At 41.4% G+C, this 26,843-nt stretch overlaps 6 protein-coding genes across 8 annotated transcripts; 3 read left to right on the top strand and 3 right to left on the bottom strand.

Moving 5' to 3' along the window:
• Positions 1 to 112: 112 nt before the first annotated feature.
• Positions 113 to 2,477, bottom strand: LOC104449468. Of its 2 annotated transcripts, XM_039315339.1 has the most exons (4): positions 2,309 to 2,477; positions 1,318 to 1,549; positions 789 to 845; positions 113 to 661 (listed from the first exon to the last, which is right to left on the bottom strand). In XM_039315339.1, the coding sequence occupies exons 1-4, from the start codon at positions 2,398 to 2,400 to the stop codon at positions 626 to 628; spliced, it is 417 nt and encodes a 138-aa protein (XP_039171273.1). In that variant the 5' UTR covers positions 2,401 to 2,477; the 3' UTR covers positions 113 to 625. The 2 variants fall into 2 exon arrangements, with proteins under 2 accessions (XP_039171273.1, XP_010061938.2); XM_010063636.3 differs by having other exon boundaries at positions 121 to 845.
• Positions 2,478 to 4,181: 1,704 nt separating this feature from the next.
• On the top strand, positions 4,182 to 5,509 carry LOC104449466 (F-box/kelch-repeat protein At5g15710). The gene is given in 2 exon segments (XM_010063635.3): positions 4,182 to 5,058; positions 5,061 to 5,509. Coding segments are annotated over 2 exon segments (1,116 nt in total). The 5' UTR covers positions 4,182 to 4,268; the 3' UTR covers positions 5,387 to 5,509.
• A 2,318-nt stretch (positions 5,510 to 7,827) lies between these two features.
• LOC104449465 (DNA replication complex GINS protein PSF1) lies at positions 7,828 to 11,975 on the bottom strand. Of its 2 annotated transcripts, none has more exons than XM_010063633.3 (7): positions 11,779 to 11,975; positions 11,547 to 11,667; positions 10,605 to 10,672; positions 10,017 to 10,130; positions 9,742 to 9,904; positions 8,397 to 8,543; positions 7,828 to 8,313 (listed from the first exon to the last, which is right to left on the bottom strand). In XM_010063633.3, the coding sequence occupies exons 2-7, from the start codon at positions 11,619 to 11,621 to the stop codon at positions 8,287 to 8,289; spliced, it is 594 nt and encodes a 197-aa protein (XP_010061935.1). In that variant the 5' UTR covers positions 11,622 to 11,667; positions 11,779 to 11,975; the 3' UTR covers positions 7,828 to 8,286. The 2 variants fall into 2 exon arrangements, with proteins under 2 accessions (XP_010061935.1, XP_010061936.1); XM_010063634.3 differs by having other exon boundaries at positions 11,547 to 11,631.
• Positions 11,976 to 15,654: 3,679 nt separating this feature from the next.
• LOC104449464 (uncharacterized protein At1g15400) lies at positions 15,655 to 16,696 on the top strand. Its single transcript, XM_010063632.3, has one exon. The coding sequence runs from the start codon at positions 15,852 to 15,854 to the stop codon at positions 16,239 to 16,241; it is 390 nt and encodes a 129-aa protein (XP_010061934.1). The 5' UTR covers positions 15,655 to 15,851; the 3' UTR covers positions 16,242 to 16,696.
• Positions 16,697 to 19,294: 2,598 nt separating this feature from the next.
• On the bottom strand, positions 19,295 to 22,721 carry LOC104449463 (peptide deformylase 1A, chloroplastic). The gene is made up of 4 exons (XM_010063631.3): positions 22,134 to 22,721; positions 20,784 to 20,873; positions 20,618 to 20,685; positions 19,295 to 20,020 (listed from the first exon to the last, which is right to left on the bottom strand). The coding sequence occupies exons 1-4, from the start codon at positions 22,557 to 22,559 to the stop codon at positions 19,774 to 19,776; spliced, it is 831 nt and encodes a 276-aa protein (XP_010061933.2). The 5' UTR covers positions 22,560 to 22,721; the 3' UTR covers positions 19,295 to 19,773.
• Positions 22,722 to 23,809: 1,088 nt separating this feature from the next.
• Positions 23,810 to 24,484, top strand: LOC104449462. Its single transcript, XM_010063630.3, has one exon. It carries the CDS (start codon positions 24,038 to 24,040, stop codon positions 24,344 to 24,346), a length of 309 nt encoding a protein of 102 aa, XP_010061932.1. The 5' UTR covers positions 23,810 to 24,037; the 3' UTR covers positions 24,347 to 24,484.
• The last annotated feature ends 2,359 nt before the right edge of the window (positions 24,485 to 26,843 follow it).

The raw sequence follows: 26,843 nt of genomic DNA, 5'->3' as shown, positions 1-26,843 counted from the left end.
GTTTCTACTACTTGGAGCAGTTTATCACAGAACATTACAACAAGAGATCACAACATTCACACCGCAACCATCGTCACACAATCATATATTGAGGTGGGAAAAGTAATTAGGTGCCGATATTTTTTGTTCCTGCATTCTCTGACATTTACTTATGGCCAGTGGATGCACTCTAATAAAGATAGCCTTAAAAAATCTGTATGGTTGATGTTATTCTAGTCAACCAGATTGAACAGGATTGGAGCACAAAGCTTGATAGACTGTAATTGCAGTTCCTAATAGCATAGAATGGAAGTTGAAGGTGTTGAGTATGACAAAACCTGCGGCAGAAGTTGGAAACTAATAGAATCAAAAAGATAAAAAATTAAAGGGCAACCACTTGAAGAAATGCTTGATGCAGCTACTAAGCCTGTCATATTTTTTCTAGAGTTGCTTTACACAAGGCTGGTTTGCCCAACAAAAAAAATATGATTTCCCAGTTAATCATTCCAGTTTTTGTATTTGGCAAAGAATCATACTAGATGTCATATACAGATGAATATGACTATCTTTCATTTGTGCTTTGCTTTCTCATGTTTCAGTCTATACATTTCAACCTCCCCAGTTCTGCACATACGTACGATCTTTCTCACATCCTTCCGCATTGAGGCAAAAGCAGAAACTGCTGCAAAGAACAATGTTGGGTACATACTAATGGATTTTGTTGGATTGGAGTATGCAGTCTTCACGAGCATGACTTCCCTTGCCAGGCCCCAAATGACTAAAAGTGCACCAAAAAAGCTCATTCTTACCGGCTTCATGAGACTTAGAAGAGCTCCTGCCACCATTAAGTAGCTCCCCGCGAGGACCTGGTGTATAGGCCAGGATCAGAAGGAGAAATTATAAATAAGCTCACCATGACAAATGAACAAAAGGCTTTTTCAACTTGTAAAATGAGCTCAGCTTAAAACCCAAAAGGTTGTGTAGACTCTGCATTACAGAATTGCATGGCAGTGCAACTTTTCTGTGATAGAAAGTGTTGAACCTATAATTAGAGGCTCCAGAGAGAATTTATTCAATACCTGGCCACGCTTGCCAGAGTTCAACTAATGCAAAAAGCAAAAATGAAAATGAAAGATCATGGGTCCTGCATAAGACAAATATGGTGCAGAGGACGAAAACATAGATCTGTGAATAGATGGCACGTGAGGAGCTTCCAGATCATTCCAAGTTTCCTGCTCTCTAGTTTTTAACCTCCAGCAGATGAAGAAAAACTCCAAATGACACAGAATACCCCAACTAATAAATTAAAAATGCCATTGTAAGAGAAACGGTGAAGACCTCAATGCGTCGAAGATCTATAGCTGATGAAACCGCCTTAGAATTGGCGAAATTGTAGGTGTCTAGCAAGTCATCATAGGTTGGTATGGTCTTGCCCCTCATAAAAGCATTGGCAACAGCTCCCGGATAAAGAAGAGCTTTAACTACAGACTGAGGGAAGAGTTCACTCGCAAACAACTGAGAGGCTGTCACCTGCATTGGTGTTGTGCACATTCCAATCCTACATGGAACCCTGGAGAGCCAGAAGAAAAACAACATAGTTGAATCTGCAGATGCAGAACATTGAAAACATGCAGCAACTTCCTCTAAGCCACATAACGGAGAATACAAACCAGACCCATAATCACATCCGCCTGTCATCAACTCAAATCCACCCTCTTACATGTGCTGGTTCTTCTTAAAGGAATAACACATTTGGATCTTTTCTTCGTTACTTATCCTTTCAATAGTCCAACCATTTCTGGTTTTATAACATTCTCAAAGCGTTCCTTGTAGTTCATTTTCCCTCTCTCACTGCCGTAGTCCAGATGGAAACATGAAAAAGCATTAATAGCGGGGCATGAAAAACCGGAAGAAGCTAATCATCGAGGTCACATTTTTATTTTTTGTGGAAATGGAGCGTTTGCTTCTAATCGAACCCATCAGTCACATTCCCATAGAAAACATAACATCGCTTCAGTCATCATCAAGAACCGGAAATTTCTCTACGGAACGAGGGTAAACAAAATCTTTGGTTCATCTGTTCTCTTGTCCCTTTCAAAGACCCAAAAACGAACGACCCATTTGCACCAGTGACCAACCCGGATCCTCAAACGCAAAAACCCAATCATAGCGGAGCAAGAAAACGACATCATTGCACTAATCTTTCCCATATTAAAAGATAATAATAATAATAATAATCTTCATTTCTTGACCGACGTTCATCATATCATGACAACCAAAAAGGGAAAAGAGAAGCGCAAGTGGGGAGATAAACAATGGGCATATTTACCTGAAAAGAGGGACCTGAAGGATGATGAGGAGAAAGAATGCAGACGCAGCGACGGAAGAAATCGCTCGAGCCCTTTTTCTGGAAGAGGACATTTTGCCTACACTTGAGAAAAAAATCGAAAATTTGCGAATAGAAAAACCAGGAGAAGATCTTGGTGGGAGACCCAACGAAAAACGAGTCGAAGCGGGAGAGGTCGTCGGGAGATCGTGGCGGTAAATTTGCAAATTTCGCGGTCCCGCGCGCCCCTTCTCGCCGTTCCTCTTCGATTGGCCGTTTGTGCGAAAACGACTTGTCGTTGCTACTTGCCACTTGCCACTTGCCACGTCGACTTTTTCGAGAATGTTAAGTTGCAATCTATATTTTAGGATACAGGACAAGATGCCTAGTTTTTAGCTTACCGTCGCATAAGCCTTTGTCAAGCTGATGTAACGTAACGGGGGGAATGACGAAAATAATCTTCAAATTTTTATTCAATGTGTAATATGATTCCTGAATTTTTTATACGTTTAATGTAATTCATAAATTTTAACTCAATTTACAATATGACTCCTAAACTTTTAAAATATTCAATGTAATCTCCGAAGTATACAAAAATGTCCAATATTATCCTTAAACTTAAATTAATAGGACAACATTGACATTTTTATATAGTTTGAGGACTAAATTGAACATGTACAAAAAATTTAAAAATCACATTAAATAAGTTTAAAATTTATAGATCACATTGCACATTGAACTAAAGTTTAAGGTCCACATTAAACAAATTAAAAGTTCATGAATACATTATACATTTGGTCAAAAATCAAATACCGTTTATGTCACCGTACCTAACATAATTGACGATACATATGAGGAGTGAGAGCCTCTGTCATCCTCATTATGCTCTCTCTCATGCCCCGAACATTTCTATTGGGGGCGGCACACAAAAAAAGGAAAAATTCCATGCCAAATTGCAATAAGATTAGATCTGATAAGTTTCGTGCGCTAAAAACCCTTGGAAAATGAAGATCACAAACACATATAGTCCATTTTCACGAGCGTTGAGTACTCGGTCAAAAAATTCAAGGAATTCATTCTCGTCTGAGGGACGTCATATACCATTTATTCTTTCCTTTCTTTCATTTCTTCTTGTTTATAACGGGATTGTTGGGGTGTCTTGACCATCGTTTAATCTTTAATGGGCATGATAGTTCTCTCATCCCACATATTCTACCGAACTATCGACCGCATCCGCCAGTTTATGCTTCTAGGGTGTTAAAGATTGTTTGTGGAAAAGATATAGGAGGTGATGACATGTTATTAGGAGAAAAAGGAAAAGTCATAACTCTCGTTAAAAAAGTCTATTTCGCAGTTTCAAAACTACATTGATTAGGGTTTAGGGGACGCAAGTCTACTAAAGGAGCAAAGCAACAACTGAACGACTTACGTGAATTTGCACTAGACTGTGAGAAAGAAAAAGGCAGAGAACATCTGAGGAGGAAGAAAGTTGAGGTCAGTGGTTTCCTGGTGGATTTTAGTTAGCTCTAAGCCAACCTTTTGCAGAGAGTAATATACGATGAACAGTCGGAGCACCTCATTCTGAAGGCCCTACCACCTTCACAAAAAGTCAGAGGAAAGCAGCCGAGAAATTATATATGCAAACGACTGGCTCAGAAGCGGCGCAGAGATTGTAGCCCCATATTCAATGTAACAGCAACTTGCCCCCTGGGCTCTTCCAGGAACCAACCTCCCTGGCAATTTAAAATGGAAAACCCGTACAAGCATAAATCATCACATCATCACATGTGGGTCAGACAAATAGCTCCATGTGGGTCACGCATCCCCATGACATATACATCGTCAATGATCCACCGCCTGCAATTGCACGGGACCACATTGGTTGCTCTTGGATTGAAGCATGTATAGATATTAGCCGCTCAGTTCAGCTTAGACAAAACCTTCACCATCTTCTGTTGAAAAAATGTGGAACAACCTTCCGTTGGACATCCTCGCCAAGATCTTCTCCTTCCTCTCGCCGGAATCGTTAGCCCGGGCCAACTCAGCTTGCCGGCATTGGCACAAGTGCGGCAGAGGTTACCTGCTGAGCACCGGATCGGCGGTGACATGGCAGCATCCACCGTGGTTCGTGGCAGTGCCCATTCGCAGCCTCAGTGGATGCTGCTATGTCCACAATCCGAATTCGGATAATTGGCATGCTCTTCCCCTTGATTTCTTGCCGGACCCGGTGAGGCTCATTTCTCCTGTTGGTGGTGGTCTTATCCTGCTAAGATCCACAAGTACTACAGTCCACCAATTAGCTCTATGTAACCCTTTTACGAGGCAATATAAGCGATTGCCGAAGTTGAACGTTTTGCGCACCAATCCGGCCACAGGAATTGTAATGTTGGAGCCGAGCCGAGGTGCTTCATTCCCTGCTTTCAGGGTGTATGTCGCTGGAGGAATGTCCGATGCCCCCCGCGGTTGTGGCATGTATGAGTCCACGTTGGAAGCCTATGATTCAGTTCATGAGAGGTGGCAGATTATCGGGCCGATGCCAGTGGAATTCGCGGTGAGGCTAACAGTCTGGACGCCTGATGAAAGTGTATGCTGTGATGGGGTGCTTTACTGGATGACCTCAGCCAGGGCCTACAGCATCATGGGCTTCGAGATCGGGACAAATAACTGGCGTGAACTAAGCGTACCATTAGCAGATCAGCTAGAATTTGCGGCGCTGATCCTCCAAAACGGGAGGCTGACACTAGTCGGCGGCACATGCAGGGAGCAGTATCCGTGTGGGAGCTCAGTGAAGGTGAGGTTTGGAGTTTGGTTGAGGAAATGCCACGTGAATTGGGGTTGAAATTGTTAGGTGGGAAGTCGAATTGGGGCAGTACAAAATGTGTGGGTACTGATGGGGTTATGTGTTTGTATAGAGATCTTGGGTCAGGTATGGTTGTTTGGAGGGAAATGAAAGATAAGGGAAGATGGGAATGGTTTTGGGTTGAAGGGTGTTATTCTATCAGAGGCAAAAAAGTGCAGAATTTCCCAATAAGAGCAGTGCTCCTTCATCCGAATCTTGCTCCATCTCACTTCCTCAATTAATGTAGACTAGGCCAAGCATTGGTCATAATGTCTATGTCCTAACTCCTGAGGAATTCTTTAAGCAAAATTCTGTATAAAATGTAATTGATGTTTATCTGTATCAAAGATTCGTCCTGCTTGCTCCATAACTACTCATTTCTGTTCTGCAGTAGTGAAATCACTGATAAGCTGCTCCTCATAGTAGCTAGCTAAACAGGAAAAACTCAGGATGTCGTTGAAGATTTGATGCAGGCTGTCTATAAAACAGGATCCCTGCAATCAAACTATGATTATGCGCATATGGCTCTATAGTCGATGGTTTCATGGAACAAAAGGTGGAGCATTTTCTTATTGATTAGAAATCAATAAGCTCAAAACTGAAGCTGTGGCACCAGAGGCAAAGTTCTGGCGCCCTGTAATAGCTACTTGGTAGCTCTTCTCAAGTGGCTCACACCATGGGTGGTGTGGCTGAGCCACGTTGAGTGACGGACAATTCCATGGTTCCACTGTCTTCCTGATTCTCATGACGCAATTCTGATTATCAGAGAGGAGTTTCAGATGAGAAGATTAGTCAAAGGAAGGATTAAGAAAGTCATATGGTGCTCAAAGTTGTCCCAAAAATACTTCTACTAAAACCCAGCATGATCTTATTTCAGTGCATGATACGCCACTACAAGGGCTCATATGGTAGACCTTTGTTTGTCAAAATATGATTGGGGATATGAGTGGGAGGGGTATGGTGGATAGTCTACGGGTGTCAAAAATCTCCAACCTGAACTAATCAACCATACAGTATCATCTGCAGGTTCTGCAACAATGGTTCTCACTTATCAGATTTGTCTCAGCAAAGCTGCATACAGCATCCTAAGCTGCCCTAACTAGTTGCTAGAGTTTTCTTCCATCTTTCTCGAGGAATATCGAGAGTGCTTGCACAACAAAATTATTCTTCCATGTTCAGTCCATCCACGGGATTTTGATGATTTGGCCAGTGGATATCACCTTGAAACTTTACCTCTATGAATTCTGAGAAACCACATACCAGATCAACATCTTAGAAAATAGCATGCTCTGAGACTTTTAATTCGCGTAATATCATGTAAATTGTAGTTATGATGGCCTTGAATACTCTTAAGTATACCTAGACAGCTGGAAACTGTCCAGCTCTCAACCGGATAAGATGATGTTATTGCCTGAAATTGAACTTTTTTTACAGCTTGCGGTCTCAACGGTTGTGAACAGTTTATGAAAACGTCAATATGATTCCTTACTAAGCACAAAGTGAAACCATTGGGAGCATGAAAGATGATCTAATTAGAGCAGCTTCGACAGTCTTTAAGAAGAGTGGAGCAGGCCAATTACTGTGTGTATACAGATCAGGATAGGCCTCTTTGTCCCTCTACCTGCCACATGCAAGCCCCAAAATTCGATGATTTCATGAATCTCTACCTCGAAGGACAAACAAATACTACTGACGGTAACAGTCCAAAGGACATGACCAACTGAATACTAACTAACAGGACATGCTATCTTTCCATAAAATAGAAGAAGAAAAGATACTGCAACAGACTATATCTAGGATAAATTAGAAAAGCACTGCCCTTTGAGTTCTTTTAGTTTTTTCCCCTCATATAACTTGATACGAAAATAATCTATGTTCAACCGTATTCAAGTGGTAGGAACAGTAAAGACTCTACTGCAGCATTAACTGGCGAGACCAGACGCAACATATTTCAAGGAACTATCCAGCAAGGATATTCTAGTTTCGAATTAGCTGCTTACCTTATCAATGCGTGGGATCACCAAATTCTGAATACAAGTATCCTCTTAATTATTGAGTTTGTAACATTATATGCATGATGGACTTCAAAGTATGGCTGATGTGATTTCACTACTGTAGCATGTAGAAACAACTGCAGTGGAAATTATGAAGCTTTTACCTTACCAATTAACTCTCAGAAAAGGAGTCAAAAGCACATGCAACATAACCGTAAGATGGATAATTGATTGGTGCAAGTCATGAAGACACGAAGACTTAAAAAAATTTATTTCTCACCACTATAGAATATATGCAGTGAGCACGAAGACTAAAATGTAAAAGATCTACAGCGCAATTACATAAATATACTTCATCTGGAAAGCACGATCTACAGCGCAATTACATAAATATACTTCATCTGGAAAGCACAGAGGCATACCGTCAAAATTGTGTGGACGTGAATAAATGTACAAATGCATCCCTTAAATTTTTGCATGCAGCTTCATTTCCACAGTAATTTACAAGTACCAATGTACTGTCATTCCACAAAAAGTTATTGGAAGAAAAAGTGAGACAGCTATGTGATGAGATACATTACCCATGAGGCTACTTGGTGATCGATAAATTTGTGGAGAGGCAGCTGCACTTGCTAAATTACATTGAAAAAACCAAGAGGGACCAAAACCATTCATATGCGCAAAGCCTCTAGAAAAAAAAAAACAATAATTCCCCATTATTGCATAATCCATCCTGCAAACAGCACTCTCAAATACATCCAAAGTTTCATGTATTTGTACATCTGTGGTAGTCATATTTTTGCTGGCTCTTAAATGAGTTCTACCACATCTAAAAAGCCATTAATATTCTTTTGCTGAAAGCCAATAGCAAAAAAATTGGGCATGTCATCTTCATTGCTAGAATGATTTACACTTATTTCTGCAAGTTAAACTAGCGATCATGTCTGATCTTTTCTCTTGGGTGTTGTTTACTATGTCCAGCTGTCTGACCAGGCAAGATAATCAGTATTCTGATCTGACTCACTTCTGCTTGTTCTTCCACCAACTGCTTAGCTCGTGCTTAGAGCAGCGACGTAATACAAGTACATTTCAGCTAGAGAGCCTGTGGATGCCCATCGAGAGTGCATGGACTGGGTTAATTCCATTGGTCAGCTTAAGAGTTCCTCCATTAAACCCTGTTAACAGAATCCAGAGCAACTGATTGATTGGAAAAATTGATGAGACCAGGTAATATGAGCAACTTGACAGAACAACAAACCTGACAAATATATTGTTCAGCGTCAGTTCGTTTGAGAAAGTGCATCGAGTAGCGAGCAAGATTGGCAGACCGGTCCGTGAGCAACACTTCACCAATATCATCAAGAACTCTAACCTGAATGTAGGGATCCTTCGGTGGCACCATATCCTGGCAAAGACTTTAATCATGCATTGGACATCCCGAGAAGCACATGGTTCTTACTCATCTACTCTCAAAGAAATTAATTATTCAAGTGCTCTTTAGTCTTTAGTGTATTGCACTTCAGAATTCATCTGAGAATTCTATGCTTGCGTCCAGTTATAAGAAAAGCAAAAACGTTGACACAAGTAGAATTTCAGAAAATCTTCATATTCCTCACAATCAATACTGATAATGCCACCCCTTGGCACCCTATCCCAGGCGCAACACAAACAATGATCAAAATACATAAAAGGAGTTAAAAGTATGACTTAATTTGCAGGTCCAAACTCCAACAACTCTAGAGGTTAATGATGCACACAGCTTGACAACAGGTGTTGGAATCAGATGTGATTGCAGTTACATCCCTTAAATAAATAAACGTGATGAACATCTTAAACTCTTAAGCAAATAGCTTAAAGAAATAATGCATTGATTACTGTACGCATATTGTGGCTTTTAACTGTTCAAAGGATGTAAATGACGCAATGAGTATTATGTGAAGGTTTGCAAGTATTGAAGCTTGTGGATAACCAAAAAAAGTGTTTAAAATTGGAAATTTCTGGTTGAAAGCAGTGAAATCCAGATCGCAGCCAACAGTACAGGGATGAGGCTGAAAGTTCAAAAAGCAGGCAAACCAGTGCATCATTACCACAGACTAAGATCTATCACTTAACCATCATATGAAAAGAATGCAACAGATGGAAGGAGAGAAACAATCACTTAATTAGACAAACTCCCATTAGCCACAAACAAGAAACAGCGAACTTTGACTCCTTTGACTATCTTTACATGAAACTGATTCTTAAGATATCCCTCAGCTCTTCCCAGTGAATTGCGCATTGCCAAATTTTCATTAACTAGATATGTCGAGATGCAGTGATCATATCTCAAGATTAACATTGCAATCCGTTTGCATAAAAATGTTGTAATTGTCACTCACGACCGTATGATACAACAAAATCATTAAATATAATCCTGCTCTGATGTCCCTTTCCTATATGCTCATTAGTACATCCCTTGTTTTCCGCACCGTACCAAAGAACATGTGAAGTATCCGTCAAGCCAAACTTCTCAAGTGAAACCACACTAACACTGACTTGACATTTTTTCAACAGATGTTTCAAATCAGGAGGACCATATTCAGATAGAGAGGAGTGGGGCTTACCACTGTCAAATCCAGATTCATTTCATTCATATATGCATCCAGAGCAGCAGAGTAACCCTTAAAGTACTCCTTCTCAGAGTTGCTTAACTTTGTAACAAGTTCATTGGGAAGCACACGCCCTAACTTCCACTTCAAACTTCTAATAACCTCTGCTCTGTTGTACCTAAAGTCACAAAATCATTAAGCAAAATAATGTTAGGGTAAAAGAGTTGAACGACAATTACAGGGAGCAATTAATGAAAAGTGGAAAAGACAGGGAATACTATAATTTTTACATGTATGCCATTAGGCAGCGTTTATTTCGAGTCAGAGAAAGATGATGAATCAGTGCACCATAGAAATCTGCATTTCTGGTTGTTTGGATATCCAAGCCTTCTTCCTGCATATTCCTATTGCAACATATTCTTGTAAATCCAAAGTCTGATGCGACCAAAGTTTTGCATAATGCAGTTGAGTAACTTGAGATGATGCTAGAGCCTAACTTGTGGTGACAATGAGAAAGTAAAAAGATGTGAATCCTTGAGATCATCACAAACTGATCCAGTAAGCTTACTATAGTAAAATACACTTGCACTGGTAAAAGTTCCTCTCTGCTATAACTACCATAGTCAATATGTAAATTTTCAATTGAAAAGGGTAAAAACATGAAATTCTGCTGCATGCCATACTAGATGATAAGATGATCCTATGCATTTGTGGCAGTCATACCAGCTAGATTTTATACACTCAAAAATTTTTCTGGCTAAAAATTAACTCAGATAAAGACAGAGGAAGTATATAAAATTATCTGCTTAAGAGCCAGTACTTGACCACATAAAGAGAATGACCCAAATTTAAAAGAAACATAGAGGAAATAGGATTACCTGAACAAGGCCTGAAGCCCAACATGATGTGAACTACATTCTTTAATTACTTGATTAAATAAGTCATCCTGCATGATTATAGTGAGAGAGTATGGTTATATGTAGCATGCGAAAGCCATTTGATCTAGTAAAACACACACATATTCCAGAGTAAGATGAGAAAAATAGAGAATCATTGAATCTTGCCTTAATAAAAGAAGATAACACTTGATTGAAAATGCAGGTAGGGTTTGGCAAAAGGACAATAACTAAAAGTGCTGGAACATGCAAAGGCAAAAAGAAACCCTTAAAAGCAACATTAGTATTACAAGATATCGGCCATGAACATGTTAGAGAAGTTAAGCATAAAGGCATGTATTGCTTATATGTCTCCCCAGAAAAGTCGACATAATACATGGTACATTGACAATATGTTTTAGAACCAAACTCAACACATGAATTATGAATAGAAATTGTCCAATATGGCCATGGTGTTTGCGTGCAGAGATATTACTATAGTAACACGTTCATAAAGTCAAGAACGAAATAATCAATCAAACAACAGCCAGTCCATCTCAAGAATTTATGGGTGGTGCAATCGCAGCAGGACTGAGCTACCAATCATAGTAAAAAGAAGCACTACACCTCCCTATCGCTCCAATTCTCGTCGTATTTTCACTTTAGCACCTTTCTCAAGCAAACACATCCCACTTCAGGTATGAGTCGATATATAAGGCAGAAGCAACAAGATAAACAAATATCAAAATAAAAGTGGGTTTTAGCATTTGAAACCCCGGTGAAAGTTCCAAAAGACATGAAAAGGCATACACAAGAACCAAAGAACTCCAATATCGGGATCTGGATTCCGCCACACATATCTGCTACAGCATCAGATCCCGAATTCACATCGAAACTACCCAATGCGAATCACTAGAGTACAAGAATACCAAATACGAAACTCACATTAAAAGCCTTGAGCTGCCCCTTCTCACCGCCAGTGAGTTCTCTCACCAACTGGCTCGCCTTTCTCCCGTACATCTCGCTCTAGCTGCCAGAAGCTCACAATTCAGTTATTTCACAATCCCTAAAAAGAAACCCATCCCCCAAAAACAAAAAGAAAATCAATAATTTCATCGACCACGTCGCCCGCATGAAAAATCCAGCCGAACCCATTAATCACAAACCGTCGGTTTACCCAGGAAATCTTCCGGATCTGAGCTCAGACGCGAAAGCGCGCTCGAAAGAAGCAATCTTGATTCAGGATCTAGGCAAAAACCGGCATGACAAAGAAAAAGAATCGTGCTTTGCGACAGGGATGCGCGAGAGAAGATGGCGAAATGCGTTTCTCAATTTTTTGGCGGGTGAATTTACGGAGACTCCGAAATAGACCGCTTTCGATTTCGTCTTTAACGTTCGAAGTTCCGAAGGACGCGCGGGATGGAGCGCGCCGTCGGGCCTCCGGGCCGGGCCCATTTAAGGAAATCCTTTGGGCCTAATGACCGACCGGGTCCAGCCGCCACGGCGCAGGGTTTACAGAAAAAGGTCGCCCGAATCGAACCCTTTTGAACTACTTTATAATTCGAAAGCTTCAATCTATTCTTTTGTCAATTCCAAGAATCTTGTTCCGCGCATCTTTCGTGAACAATCATTTGGTATATTCGCAATCAATGCAAGGGGAGTGTGATTGCATTTGGTTGTCAATAAGTTTGTGCCCACATCATTAGTCTAGTGTTGTCTATACGTTTTTTCTTTTAAATTAGTGAAATCAAATGTTACAATCAGAAATACAAGTAAAAGTCGCTATGAAAGCGAGGTACGAATATTAACACTCCTGCCCAAAAATGTCGATTCAACATGTAACAACCCACGACAAGACCTTAATGTTCCTCACATCAGTCAATCGGATGGCTCAGTCCATAATTATTTTGTGATGAATTGCACACCACTTAACCTGATTAGTCAAAATATCCTGCGTGGCGTTACGGTTTTCATTCAAGGGAGGCGCTGTTTGAATGGTGCGCTAGGGGTAGCGTCATCAGGAGCCCACAACGAAACTTGAATGTTCGACGAAGAGCAGGGGGAGTCGCCATGTTTGACGAAGGAAAGCTGTCTAAATGGAAGCTTGAATGTTCCAAAAGGCCAAAAATGAAAAAGTCAATACGACGTTCTCTGCTCTGTTCGCGTTGACTTGGCATTACACATGAGACTTTCTACTTTAGCCTTCTCGCGGGCGGTTGATCGAGTCATTCAAATGTCGCGTTCGAAATCTCTCGGCACCGGATGGACGATGAAGATTGCTAGCTGCTCAAAATTTGCCAAATGAGCCTTTTTCTATTTCCATTCAATTCTCTCTCCGGTCGGAGATGGTACCCCAGCCACTGTCCCGAGATCCACTTCTCGATTGGTCAACAGGCCTAAATCTTGCACGAGCCTGCTTATCGCTAAATTTCACATCTCCAAGACCTCTCGCGCATTCACCTTTCTCCTTAGGCCTTAATTGAAGACCTGTGGACCTTATTGATCGATAATTTTGTTGACTATCGCCAATCATTCGTCGTCGTACATCGACAGCCAATCAATAGCGGTCATCGATGTCCATCGATATCGGTAATAGTCCTTATGATCTGTGACAACACATCGATGATCTGGTCAGTTCTTTGGTGCAAACAGCGACCTTACCCTAATCCACTCAAAAAGTATATCGGCTAGTTGGCGTGGCTCGGATTGGGCTCGGCACCTCGTGCTCCACTGAGTCGGAACGCACTTATAAACCTCACGTACGAACCTCGCTCTTTCTCGTCCTGTCTTTTTCCCTTCTTTCTCGGGGTCACGGGGAAGAATAGGGAACTCAGGAATTCAATTCAATCGTTCAATGATTGATTGCGTACTGCTCATCTTAGTTTAAGCGAAGCACGGCAAAAGGATGCAGCAAATTCTTAAAATGTCGCCGCGAGCGACCTTCGCCACGATGTACGCTCCTCAAACCTTGGCAGCCATCCAACGTTGGACTGGTCTATGTTCAGAAAGTCAATGTACCGGCCCCGGGCAGTGTTGAAAATCGAAGGGGGGAGAGAAGAAGAAAGAGAGAGAAAGAGCGAGCGGTGGAACTCGATAAGTATATGATAAGAGTGGTTATGGACAAGCGCTACCTAACAAGCAACGGCTAAACTTTAGATATTTTAGGGCCTATTTAATAACCGACCAAATAGTAATTATTTATTCTTCTTCTTTTTTTTTTTGAAACAAAAAAATAACGGAAATCTATTTAATATAATTTCGGTTCCTAGTAATAGGCTTGGAACATAATCAAAATGTTAAAGAAAAAAATTACTTTTTTTTTTTCAGGAATAACTCAAGAATGAAGCTCAAATTATTTTCTTTCCTTTTCTCTTCATTTTCTGCTTCCTCTAGCTGGTCACTAGCCCCTAACCTCGCCCTGGCCTCGCCAACCATCGATGAGGGCCATGGCGAGGCAGACCTCATGATGGTTGGGCTAGGTTGAGCCTCGCCCAACCATGGTGACCACTAGAGGAAGAAGAAAAAAGAAAATAAGAGAAAATGTAATAAATTATTAAAAAAATAAAAAGTAATTATAAGTCAAAAAAATTTGATGTTCATATCAAACACATTTCTATTTTGATAATAGAAATTTTATGCGTAGTTACCAAATACCTTCAAATACTCAAAAACTCGTCAAAAAAATAAAATTAGAAAAAAATCATTTTTTTAGTATAAATTGTTCCCGATAACTAGCTACTAAAAGTACCCTTACTAACTAACTATCAGAAAGAGAATCATCCATTGCGATTGCTGGGTTTTTGTGCTTAACTTCACAAAAGCAATTGCAATAATCTGTCGGCATGGTGATTCTTGGAGGAGTCGGCCAAGCATCCAACTCAAAAAAAAAAAAACTCAACTAGGATCGGCCCGAATTTTGATCTAATATATCTCGAGTCGCTTGCCCGATGGAGCTAGTGGCATATTCCAAACATGCAATGGTTTGCGTTTTCACCATTTAAACATGTTGATTTTATTCGACGATTTGCAAGGCCCGGGAGATTATTGTTAATTACAAAAATCCCAAAACAGCAATACTAAACATAATCATCCAACAATTACAGCTTGAATTGACGTGGATCAAGAGGTGAATAAAATTTAAAGGGTCATCTATTGATCCTCATCTTATTTCAAAATAAATATCTTCCTTTTTTTTCTTTTTTTTTTTTTTTTTTTTTTTTTTTTTTTTTTTTTGATTAACACCGCCACATAAACCCTCATGGGTTTGAAATAAACTTGCAAAGGCTTTAATAAAAGGACTAAAGCCTATTTGATTTTTATATTTCCTAAATTATTGTTAATTACAAAAATCCCAAAACAGCAATTAAACATAATCATCCATTACCTAGAATAAATTTGAAGAAATAAAATCCATTTAATGCCGCAAAATTTTTGACTTTTCTATTCCGTAAATAAATTTGAAGAAGAAATCGAAATTAAAATTTTTGACTTCATTTCATAAATTTTGCCATACGCACCCCTATTATCTACTAATACTTTTTGGATGTCCAAAAGTATAATTAACTAACGGTTACAAGTTGATGTGGATGACTTCATCGATCGAAGGTTTTATCGTTGTGGACAAACTTGGCAGCTACTAATGCTCTTCGAGTTGTTTACTGTTCATCTCAGTAATAACTTATGTTATTATCTATTGACTAAGTTAGTCCCTTATCAATTATAAGTTGGTCATTCTGATTATCACACATGTGCGCTCAAATCTGAATGTTCCAAACGATGCGATCAAATGCTAAATCTCTTGCGAAAAAAAAAAAAAGAGGTGTTGAGGTTTTTTTTTCAGTCATGACTTCTTTAATTTATCCTTACGTAGCATCCCGCAAGGCTGACGTGCAGAACGAAACATCCTATTTCACATCACCATCCGTTAAATTTTATAAATATGTATAAAAAAAAAAAAAACCCTAACTCTGTTGTGAGAAAGAGGGAGAGAGAGCGACACACACACACACGCACATCATAAAACGCAAGTAAAGATAAGAATGCCTTCAATTTTTGACTAGCAGACAAATTATGACCTTTTCCATTTCCCCAGCCTCTCTCCTTTCCTTCATTCCTTCCTTCTTACCTTCCGTCTAATCTCTCGATATATAAATGTCAAACAGAAAAGCCTTGAACGCATCACTTCTCCTGCATTGAAAACCACTTCCCAATAACTAATCTAAAAGAAACATCTAGAGAGCGAGAGAGGTGATGGAGGGGTTGCAGAGATCTGAAATCTCGTTCAGGAGGCAGGGCTCTTCGGGGCTGGTGTGGGACGACCGCTTCTTGTCCGGCGAGCTCAGGCGACGAGACGAGCTCGACCAAGATCAGGAGAAGGCCGCCCCCGGCGACGACCCCGCCGGCGTCAAGCCCTCGTCGACGCCCGCCAGGGGCCCCGCCGCCGATCCTCCTCCCCCGATCGATACTCTGAGCCGGAGCCGATCCAGCAACGCCGCCGGGGGGCGAGGGTACCGGACCGGGAGGGTGTCCCCGGCGATCGAGCCGCCGTCGCCGAAGGTGTCTGCATGTGGGTTCTGCGGCGCCTTCGGGAAGCAACCCAAGAACCGCAAGGCCAAGCCCGGGAAGCGCAGATCGAGGTAGGATCGGGTTCCCTGGGTTGCTCCCGGTGCTCTGCTGGTGACGACTGGTCATGGCGTATCTGCTTCAGGAGGTGAAATTTTTTCTCTTTTTTCTTATTTATCGATAGAAATATAGGGAATTTAGTGACATATGAGATAAGATTTAGCTGATAATTAGTGTGGTCTATGTCTCAATAAACTGAGATTGTGGGAGTCTTTGGGGAAAAAGAAGTGGGAAAGTTTGGTACTTTGCTTCTTCTTCTCTGCTTTTGTCCCACCCCCCTTTGTTCTTTCTTGTGAGCACGATTTGTTGTTCTTCTTTTTCGGGTTGGATTTAGATTCTAGAGAAGCCCTGTTCGTGTGGTGGTGGTGGTGGCCTTTTTCTTTACGCGATCGTGTGTATATCTGTCTGGAATTTACGTGAATTTCTTATCTGTACAAAAGTCAAAGTTCAATGTGAACTCTCCCTCCCTCTCTCTCTCTTTCTCTGTGTTTCTGTCCGCGCTGCGCAGCCTCGGTGTGAATAAAGCTTGGTCTGAAAGTTGCGTGCTTGGTCAGAATACTCATGGGGAGAACGTGGAAATAATCAACTAATTCAGCTTAGAGAGGAAAAGGGGCGCTCTAACACCCGGATTATCGCGTCTTCCGGTTAATAGTCTCATGCGTTTGTTCATCGATTGGAATGCATTGAGAGCAACGTGAGTTGATGGAATGCCTAATTAAGATCTCGGTCCCTCCTAGTGGCTACCGGTTGGAGTGAGAAGATAGATTAGGGGGTCGAGGGTTCAACTTCCTATAGACAAATTTCCTATTTTTAGATGTGGAATTTCTTGACATCCCTCATGTGTGCATCGACGACATCCCTGTGGTCCTGTAGAGGCAGCGCTATATGAAGCTGAGGTTGGGCTAGAGGTAATGCGATCGGTTGGTACACATGGGTATCGATATGCACAACGACATCCTTGTGGTCCTGGAGGAGAGGCAGAGTCATACGAAACTGAGGATTGGGCTAGAGGTAAAGCGGTCAGTTGGTACGCATGGGTATCGACAATTCTGGAAGTAGTTCAGAAAGAAAGATGCTACCCGGTTTGATGAAGGAAATGCGATTGTTGACTGAATTTAGGATCTTCCCTGAGATTGCCGCGACTGCCTGAAAAGCTGATGCTGAGAGGGAACAGAAATCCTCCTCTCTGACACATCCTATTCCTAGCACTCGTGTAGCTGCACATCTTGGCTCCGAGATCGCTTCGGGACTGTCGGATGATGTGATCGCCACCGCTTTTCACGCCTAGACAGTCCTGGAAGGATCTTGAGACCCAGAATCCAACACATACCATGGAAAACATGTGAAGTAGGGACGGGACGACGAAGTGCTCACCAATTACTCTCAGAACAGCAAAATGAACAGGACTATCTCATTCTCTGTCGTATTTTCTTAATGGTCATTCTCTCTTTCATTAGGAAACTGAGAGATTATCTAATCTTTTGAGGAAGCCTTTCCGAAAATTTGCAATCTCTCAAGCTCTCTACTCTTTCGTCTTCTTCTTCTCCTCTCTCCTGGTTTATGAACATTGGGTCGAGTTCTTCCTCTACTTCAAAAACAGAGAAAATTAACGGCATACCGATAAAAGTTGTTAGGTTCCCTTCCTTCCAATTGGGAAATCTAGGAGATAGAGAAGTGGGAGAGACTGTGTGACTCCTGTTCATTGTGATCTGTTCCTTCTTTCTTTCGAGTAAAATCATCAATGGTGATTGAGGGGAACCTAGATTATGAAGGACCACAAGGGGGCCAACCCCGCACTAATGTGTGAAAACCATTATGAATCAATCAATGTGAAAGGTATTATATATAGGACGACTCATCTGTGGACCACCTCAATTAGAGCCTCCACCACCACCTTCCAATCCTACCCATTATCACAAAGCTCCCAAATCTTATCTTCAAAACAGGAAAAAAGGAAGAAGAAAAAAAGACCTTCATAAAAGATGAGAGAGAGAGAGAGAGAGACGCGAGTGCATTTGGTCACACCCACATTACGGCCACTCCATTCTCAGCCTGGAGGACTACTGCACGTCAGCACGTGCAACGGAATCTCGAGTATGAATGTTCCCCCAGTTCGGCACGGATCAACTTTGCCTCTCAAATGAGCTGGCGCGCGTGCGTTCTTTTAATGGAGAGACAGCTTCTCTAACTCGAGTCGCGTCGAGACGATGAGTTCGGCATTGCAGTCTGAAAGCAACCCAATAGAAAAGGTCCTTCGAGTTTGAAAAATGGGGCACTCTTGGCTTGGACTTTTCGATGATGAATGCGAGTGCAAGACATATACCTTGGAGACGATCATCAATTATACATATTTGTTCGTCTGCCGTGGGGTCAATGCGTGCATGTGTACTCAGCAGCCACATTAGACCTTGCGCAAGGCCCCCACAGCCATCTTGTTGAGGTGTGCATCTTTACCTGCGATAGATCAATCCGGCTCATCGAGGCTTTTACCACGAGAAGTGAATTGCGAAGGCCTTGCTGTGAAGACTAAATATGCCAAATATACTCCAGAACTGCTTTCATATATTTCTTATACCTTATTTTAGTTCGTCCAAAAAGTAGTAATTCCTTCCTGTTTGGTAAATCAGCTGGCACCATTCACAAGTTGCTGCGCCATGCCGCATAATGGCAAAGCCTAATAAAAAGAATCATTAGTGAGGTCTTTCTGTGCAATCTTCAGCCAGACACACAGAATAAAGCCCTAACCTCATTAGATTGGATGAGCATTGCTAGGCTCATTAAGACCGGTCTACAAAATTATTTGGGCTTACTAAGTGATGTGTGTGACGATGAGCGACCCATTAAACAACTGGGTCATGTTCAAGAAGCAATCATAGCTTGACACACATTTAGTAAACCAATTTATAAACCGGTCTTAGTAAATCTAACGTTTTCCTTGATAGGAATCTTATTAGATGGGTCACATTGGAAATTGACCATCCATTCCAGATGCTGAAACAAGCCTTTCTATGACGAATATAGGTTGTGCAATACAATGTTCACAAGAAATGTGAATGTTCGAGCATACAACAAGCAGTTAAAGAACCTCTGTAACCATGAGGAAGTCGTAAGTATCACAACAATTATTACCGGCGCAAATAATATGAAAGAAAAAATGACTCCACAATAATGTTTCACTAGTACAATCAATGGCGATCAAAGCCGATGTAACAAATTCCATACCAGCAGAGAATTTTGAAGTTCTTAGCTTCTGCAGAACCCTCATATGCCAATGGTTCCTTGAAGACTACCTGACTAACTCAACCCAAGCGCTAACGCCCTGGAATAGGAAGGATTGCTCTCCACTAAAACTCATTCCACTTCCACAAATGATGATGGTACACACAAGCAAATGGTTATACATCCTCAGGACACCAGCTATACCCAAGTTATGTGATTGTGATCCAAGAATGATTCCTCCCAGTATCATGCATGGCTCTTGGTAATTGCAATAAAAAAAGACATCGTTGAGTTTGAGTATTCAGAATTTTGACTTCCTACTTGGATATGATCATGAACCACGTACACCTAGTCTGGGGCACCCGTCTGCAAGAGGCAAGTCCAGGTTCTCCACAATTCTGAATGTTCTTGGAACCATCTTGTCCACGTAGAGAGTTCCGTCCAAATGATCGCATTCGTGCTGTAATATCCTAGCTTGCCAACCCGAAGCATCAACCTTGATAGGCTTACCATCACGACCCAATCCCGTAACCTCCACATCAAGATATCTTTCCACCAATCCTCTATATCCATCAACACTGAAAAGTATCATGGAAAGCAGCGGACAATGTGAGTTAAAAAGGCAAAACTTTTCCTCTTTTAATGGAAAAAATAATCTACAAATTTAATGAAATTGGCATCTCAACGTGCATTTTAGCATCTTGCTGTTCTATGGAGTTCTGGTGAAATTACAAAAATTTCTTGAGGTGACTTTACTAGTCAGATTTCCACAAGAGCACTCTTATTTTCCTATCGAAAAATAGAAGAAATCTCATTCCTCTCATGCTCAGTAAAATGTTTGTAGTATTGGCAATGACAGTGCCCTTTAGACAGGAAGTCTTGGCGCCATAGGTGTTTTTCTCTGATGGATGAAAAAAGAATACAAGCTCAAACATCAGCAGACAATTTTTCAAGTAATCAAAAGACAATTTCTGAAGGGGTGATTTCAATATCTGCCATCCCTTTTATCAATATCATGGCTCAAGAAAGGATTTTTCTTTCCTTTTTCCTTGATGTGTTCCCAAACAGAAAATCAATTGGCCCCTAAACATTTCTAGTTCATTGCATGAATAGATCATCATAGAATAATGAAAAGAATATGTTTAAGACACCAGTTCTCAAACCGTGATTATGACCTCAGGCAGCCCTCAAAGAAAAGGGCGGTCCTATCGCTCTTCTTTTTTAGCTTTGGGTTCAAGATTACCTGTTTCAGGAAAACCGGAAAATCACCAAAGCCAAAGTAAGAACATTGTCAGTAAAATAAATAGGTGAGATGTGATTCGGCTCAAAATTTTTTCATACCAGGAGATCAAATGGGCGCCTATCTTGTGCTTTAGTCTCTTCCTTAGGTGCATAACCTATGTACTCCTTGGTATCTTCTAGCACTATAATCTGCAAAGCAAGAAGATCACTACCCTATAATAGCAGACTGATTTCCATGACAACCAAAATGGATGATATATTAGATGACTTTGGGACTGCAGAACACATGCAATCAACCACATGCACTCATCAAGACCTGTTGATTTATCTCAAAATCTTCTGTAAATGAATGCATCATTTTAGTCCGGAGTTCCAACAGCCATATCCAGTCAAATTTAGGGAAAAAAAATTTATCAGGTTGTAAACCATCATCCTTGGTAAATTTGTCATTTGAAATTACACAATCTGCTTAGGTTTGAACTTTATTATCAGATAATTTATTCTTCATCAAGAAGATATTACTTCCACCACTAATTTTCCCAATAAAATCTTGGTTTTAACCAGATCAATCATTGCCTGAAGCCTCCATTTGAAGATGACCTCATTTAGCTGTTCTTGTCCCAACAAACGGTGGATCAAATTTCCCAAAGTTGAAAATTTAACTAAGTGTCCACTACAGAAGAAGTCTCAATCAGGCAAAGAGCAATTGCGTTTTCACGATATAGGACCAATCCCAAACCAGTAAATTCCATAAATTTCAGCTGCAACCAGGAAAGCTTGCAGCCATTATAATGGTTTTGTTGAAGGACAAGCCCTTGACATATAAACCATAGCAAATGAGCGCATTGGTAAACTCTCAGCATTTTGCAAGAAGATGACTTGAATAACTTGCATATGAAACAAGGTGCAAGATAAAGTATTTGTAAAACTAATCGGGCACTATGCAGTAGACAGAAGCAACATAAGCAACACTTCTGCTAAGATGCTCAAGAAGAAGAATCGAAGGAACTCTTACAATTACCATCTTACAGGATTAGAAGCAAGGGACTATATGCACCGTGTGATGGGGTAAAAAAAATTCCTTTATCCATAGTAAAGGGTTCGACTTTCTTGCTAAACCTTCCTTTAGGAGTCCAGATAAAAAGGCAAAGAATTAGATCCTCCCTTCCGGTAGTTCATGCCACAGGACCTACGGAATGCATCTCAACATGATCCACGAGATACACTGACTATGCCCCAACTCGAGAGAATCACGACCGAAAAAGTTAAAAAAAAACAATGCTAGTGTCCGGTCCTAGGAGAGTAAACCTTAGAAAAGCCATTACTTTGGCAAATCTCATATTGCAATGACATAAAACTCAGCAACTGACCGCGCATCATCACAAACACAAGAAGTGCCACTTCGCAAATGCAATGACAACAACACAAACAGTGCGGAATGAAACCGACCCTCAAGGGAATGCCAATCTGAGGAGCCGCGAGCCCGACGCCGGGGGCCTTCCTCATCGCCGCCACCATGTCGTCGATTATCTTCTGTATCCTCTCCGACCCGACATCCGCCGGGTCGACTTCCCGAGCCGGCTCGTGCAGGACGGGGTCGCCGGCTTTCACGATGTCGGGCGGGCCCCCGCTCTTCTTCTTGTCCCCCGCGAGACCCAGAAGCCATCCCGCCCTCGCAATCGAAGGAGAGGAGTTGCTGTAGCGTCTCCGAGGCGGGAAGATGAGGCCGGACTTGGGAGGCGGGTCGGCGCCGAGCCGCCGCCGCCGAGCCGCGGGCTCGAGCAGCGTGCGGAGAACGAGGGTTCGCGAGGGAGCTGGGGAGAGGGAGAGAGGGAGAAGGCGGAGCTGGAGGGAGGCTCTGTGGAGGGACTCCATTTGTGGCTCGGGTACAGAGTTCAGTCCGGCTGGCTCGAGCGGAGGACTATCGGATGAAGTCTCCGGGCTCGGCAGTTGCGTTGCAGGGCCTGCACTCTAGTTCGGACAGGGCTGAACAATGTCCATCTCTCTCTCTCTCTCTCTCTCTCTAACATTAGAACCCAAATGACTTAACATGATTTTCATTTGAAATTGATATCAAAGCTGTCATGACTGCTACGGTCGGCAATTTGATAGCTGAAATTATCACTCATCAGCAAGAGAGGGAGACAAATTTGCTAGACACGTGAGGAGTATTGGGCTGCAACTATGCACAGCATCCTTTATTCATAATCTTAATTCAACTCCCGACTAAGAAGATTATTCAATAGAGTAGTTTCATGAATCATTAGGTCCGACTTAACTTAATGATCCGGGTTCGCCCATCACCGAATTGGTTTTCAAGCCCGTTGGCTACTAACCCATTATCAGAGCCTTCACTTGCACACGATCCTAAAAAACTCAATATAGGAGGAACTCCCTCCCTAGGAAGGAAAGACAAGAAGCCTGAAAAAGATGCCGCATCGACAATTTAGGTCACCCCACATGCCTGTTAGCTTGTCACACACATAGACATTCAATGCTCCGGACGTGCAAGCTTCTCTTCTCCTCCTAATTTTCTGGTCTTTTCTTTTTCCTTTTCGCGATGTAATGTGGAAGTAGACAAAAGATGAAGATGAGACTGCAATGAAACCGACCTGCCCAAGCAACCTTCTTCTAAGAGTTCCCCGAAGAGAAGCAATCTATTTTGAGAGTTAGGCAAAGATGCCAAGCCCTTTTCTCTAATACAATACGAGCCCAGAAGCTTCTGATCATCCCCCCGATATACTTTCTAAGCGTGTTTTATGTGGGTATATATGACAAGGCGCAAGCTATAACTTTCTTCCCTTTCTTCCCTTTCTCCCTCTCTTTTGACTCGGCCAAAAATGGCGCCTAGGCAGGAGCAGAGGACCTCTCCGGTGGCCAAACCAAGGACCTCCGTGCCTTCAGCCGCACCTAAGAATTCGAATGGTCTAAATCCACATGCGTGTGGGGGGTGATGAAGTCGATAACTTCCGCTCGGTGGCTTCAGCACCAAGTCAGCAAAGACGGTCGCTTCTTCGGCGGCGTGGTCTCAGCTGACAAAGGGTTTTTTTTTAATACGTTCAAACCATGCTACTTGGTCAAACTGCATTTTACGAGTGCATTGCATAACATACGCACGCATAATAATATGCCGGGGAGACCGTTTGATGAAGGAAGGGAAGCACGGGGGAAGCAGACAGATTATAAAACTCAAAGAATATTTCTTCCCCCCGATCTCCTCTATAAATATGAAACTTAGAGAGCATGGAAAAAGCAAGAGACAAAGCCTCCTCCTCCTCCTCCTCCTCCTCCTCCTCCTATCCGAATAACACAAGATCAGAGGCGTAAGGAAAGAAGCTAAGCGAGATCAGAGAATGAAGAAGATCGGCTCAGGAACTCCTCCACCGAGATCTGAAGGCCAGAGGCCGAAGAAACAAGAACAGGCAGAAGAAAACGTCGGTTTCGGGAACAAGAAGGACGATCGCAGGTTCGTCGCGGCGGATGAAAGGAAGGCGATAGGGACGGCGAAGAAGGACGATGCTATGACGAAGCTGGAGAGGAAGACGACGGAGGACATCAACGAAAGCGCGGAAGCATTCATCCAGAAGTTCCGGCAACAGCTGATGATCCAAAGGCTGGAGTCCATTGAGAACTACGAGAAAATGCTGGCAAGAGGGCTCTGACACTCATCTTTCTCTGTGTTTATGTGTGTGCGCGGCACGCACTCATCTAGACAATCATTGAATTTATTCTGTAAAATTTCGATTCTCGTTTAATCTAGAAATCTCATGCATGTTGCAGGGGACACCCTTTTTTGATTAGTTACTACCTACAAGAGGATTGTGATGAACACAACCTCAACTGGTTATTTTCACGCATGATAGAGTTTTGCCCCCTTTATGTTTCCCCCAGTTTTGATAAGCACAAAAAATGCCATGCAAGCTTGATATGTCTAGGAAAATAGACTGTTTGGTTCTTTCTTTGATACCTTGATGGTTTATGGTATGGATACTTTTTCTTTTTTGTCAATGTAAGGATTTGATTTGCTTATTTATCGATCCATTTGTGTATCAGAGAAAATATCTAGAATATTTTTCGTATACAATTTCTCAAATTGTGGCTTTATGTTGGGAATAACGGATCCCCGAAAACGAGATTCAACATTAAATCAAACCCCTAAATCAATGCGGAAGACGAGCCTGGAAAAAACAACACGTATCACCGATCCTAAAGCACACCACGGATTCGAGCGTACCTTTTAGCCACAGATTAGACACCGACGCCAATGGAGGAAGAGAAACTAGGCCCTGTTCAATCTGAGGAAGCAAAATCCTTCGAGCACTTCACTGTTTTTGCTTTGAAGAAAACGAGAGAGGGAGAGAGTTCGTTGAGAGAAAAACACTTACGTCTTTTTCTTTAAACAAACTAGTGTGTTTTTCTCTCTCTCTCCTCCCTTTTATACTTCTCTCCTTCCACGGGCCCTATTCCCGTGGGCCGGGCTTTCTGGGCCCAACTTGGGCGAACGGGCCTTGAGCCCATTACATATAAACCATCATCTCCCACTCGCACACGGTGGGCCAAACAGGATTCTCTTTACCTCTCTTCAACATTCATACCGGTGAATAATCCGTGCGACCAGCATACTTTGAGAGCTCGTTGTTATACATCTGTTAGGAATATATAGTAGCTCATAATGGGCGTCACACTCCGAAGTAGACTTAGTATGCAGTACCTAGATCGATCGATCACATTTATATCTCTCTTAATCTTTTCAAACATGATATATATATATATATATATATATATATATATATATTATATTCACAATTACAGTTATCACAAAGACAATCATAATTGGTCGACCGGTGAATACAAAAACTACAATGTGATTCTCAAAATCGATCTTCCTCTTTCCTTCAAACTCTCAATTTCAGTTCGGCTTACTTTTCTAGAAATGTCCCATTAGATCGAATCAACTCATGACCATTGACAACATCCCTAAGATAGCAAACACTAAATAGAAACCTTGAGAATAAGTAAAAGTCATGAGGGCACTAAAATTGAGGAACTCTTTTCCTCAAGAGTCTCACACGTCATAAAAGTTGAGATCAAACCTTTTTGCCACTCTTATTGGTCGGCTCATGTATACGTAGTATAAAATATGTATTATGGTATTAAGTTATTTCCCATGGAGTGTATGTCTACACCTTTCAATACCGTACAGATGATAGTCTAGACATACCCAATGTCTAACTTGAGTTCACGTATCTACTCATTCACAAAATTTATCAGAACTCACATTTGGCATCTTAGACAGATAAAGTAAAATATGTGGGGTATTTTACTTTTGGACATAGTAAGTATTATATCCTCATCTTAACACTCAGTTAAGGCGATATACGTATTTTAAGCTTGAGCTCTCGATTATCACCTAGATAATAAGCTTAAAAACAGTCTCATCTCTATTTATCACACAGAGTAAATAGAGGCGATTACCGTGTGAGTGGGCTAATCTTATATCATCGACATACTTCTCTTAACTTAAAATAATACACTGAGTATTAAGATGCATAAAGATCAAACAAAGATTCATAGGCATTAATAATGAAATAACACTAGTTCATAAATGTGAACAACTCAGGGAAATTACAATCCAGTACATCAGACTCTACGCAATCCTAGAGATTTTACATGACCACAAAACACATCTTTAGATATTGGCTTTGTCATAGGATCTGCTACCATTCTATGCGTAGATATGTACTGTAAGTTCACATCCTTTCGTGCAACAATATTTTTTACAAAGTTCTACTTTGTATCTATATGTTTGGTCTTGCCATGATACTTTGGATATTTGGTGTATGCATCACAGTTAACCAATAATTGATTTGCAGCTTTCTCAATAACACCTAAATGATCCAAGAATCTCTTAAGCCAAACTGCTTCTTGTATGCTTGCTGCTGATAATGCCACGAACTCAGCTTCCATCGTGGATAAGGCTATGCACGTTTGCTTCTTACTACTCTATGATATGGCGCCATTGCTCAGTAAGAAAGCAAATCCTGAGGTAGATTTCCTTTCATCTAAATCTCCTCCCCAATCAGCATCCGAATAGCCTTCAAGTTGCAGATTCTTTCCTTGATAATTCAACTTGTAATCAGCAGTTCCCTTCAGATACTT

Source organism: Eucalyptus grandis, chromosome 6 (genome assembly GCF_016545825.1).
Source record: "Eucalyptus grandis isolate ANBG69807.140 chromosome 6, ASM1654582v1, whole genome shotgun sequence".
NCBI classification, from domain to species: domain Eukaryota; kingdom Viridiplantae; phylum Streptophyta; class Magnoliopsida; order Myrtales; family Myrtaceae; genus Eucalyptus; species Eucalyptus grandis.
Note: the sequence above shows the minus strand (reverse complement) of the source record. Positions and strands in the feature narration are given on the sequence as shown.

Excerpts from the sequence above, each read along its gene's own strand:
- LOC104449468 (XM_010063636.3), bottom strand. The coding sequence starts at position 2,400 with ATGTCCTCTTCCAGAAAAAGGGCTCGAGCGATTTCTTCCGTCGCTGCG. Across the intron at positions 1,550-2,308 it reads CTTCAGGTCCCTCTTTTCAG|GGTTCCATGTAGGATTGGAA; the intron begins GTAAATATGCCC and ends CTGGCTCTCCAG. Across the intron at positions 846-1,317 it reads TAGATCTTCGACGCATTGAG|GTCCTCGCGGGGAGCTACTT; the intron begins GTCTTCACCGTT and ends CCTATACACCAG.
- LOC104449465 (XM_010063633.3), bottom strand. The coding sequence starts at position 11,621 with ATGTACGGGAGAAAGGCGAGCCAGTTGGTGAGAGAACTCACTGGCGGT. Across the intron at positions 10,131-10,604 it reads GGGCTTCAGGCCTTGTTCAG|GAATATGCAGGAAGAAGGCT; the intron begins GTAATCCTATTT and ends ATGTTGCAATAG. Across the intron at positions 9,905-10,016 it reads CGCTGCCTAATGGCATACAT|GTACAACAGAGCAGAGGTTA; the intron begins GTAAAAATTATA and ends TTGTGACTTTAG.
- LOC104449464 (XM_010063632.3), top strand. The coding sequence starts at position 15,852 with ATGGAGGGGTTGCAGAGATCTGAAATCTCGTTCAGGAGGCAGGGCTCT.
- LOC104449463 (XM_010063631.3), bottom strand. The coding sequence starts at position 22,559 with ATGGAGTCCCTCCACAGAGCCTCCCTCCAGCTCCGCCTTCTCCCTCTC. Across the intron at positions 20,874-22,133 it reads AGATTGGCATTCCCTTGAGG|ATTATAGTGCTAGAAGATAC; the intron begins GTCGGTTTCATT and ends CTTGCTTTGCAG. Across the intron at positions 20,686-20,783 it reads GGCGCCCATTTGATCTCCTG|GTAATCTTGAACCCAAAGCT; the intron begins GTATGAAAAAAT and ends TTCCTGAAACAG.
- LOC104449462 (XM_010063630.3), top strand. The coding sequence starts at position 24,038 with ATGAAGAAGATCGGCTCAGGAACTCCTCCACCGAGATCTGAAGGCCAG.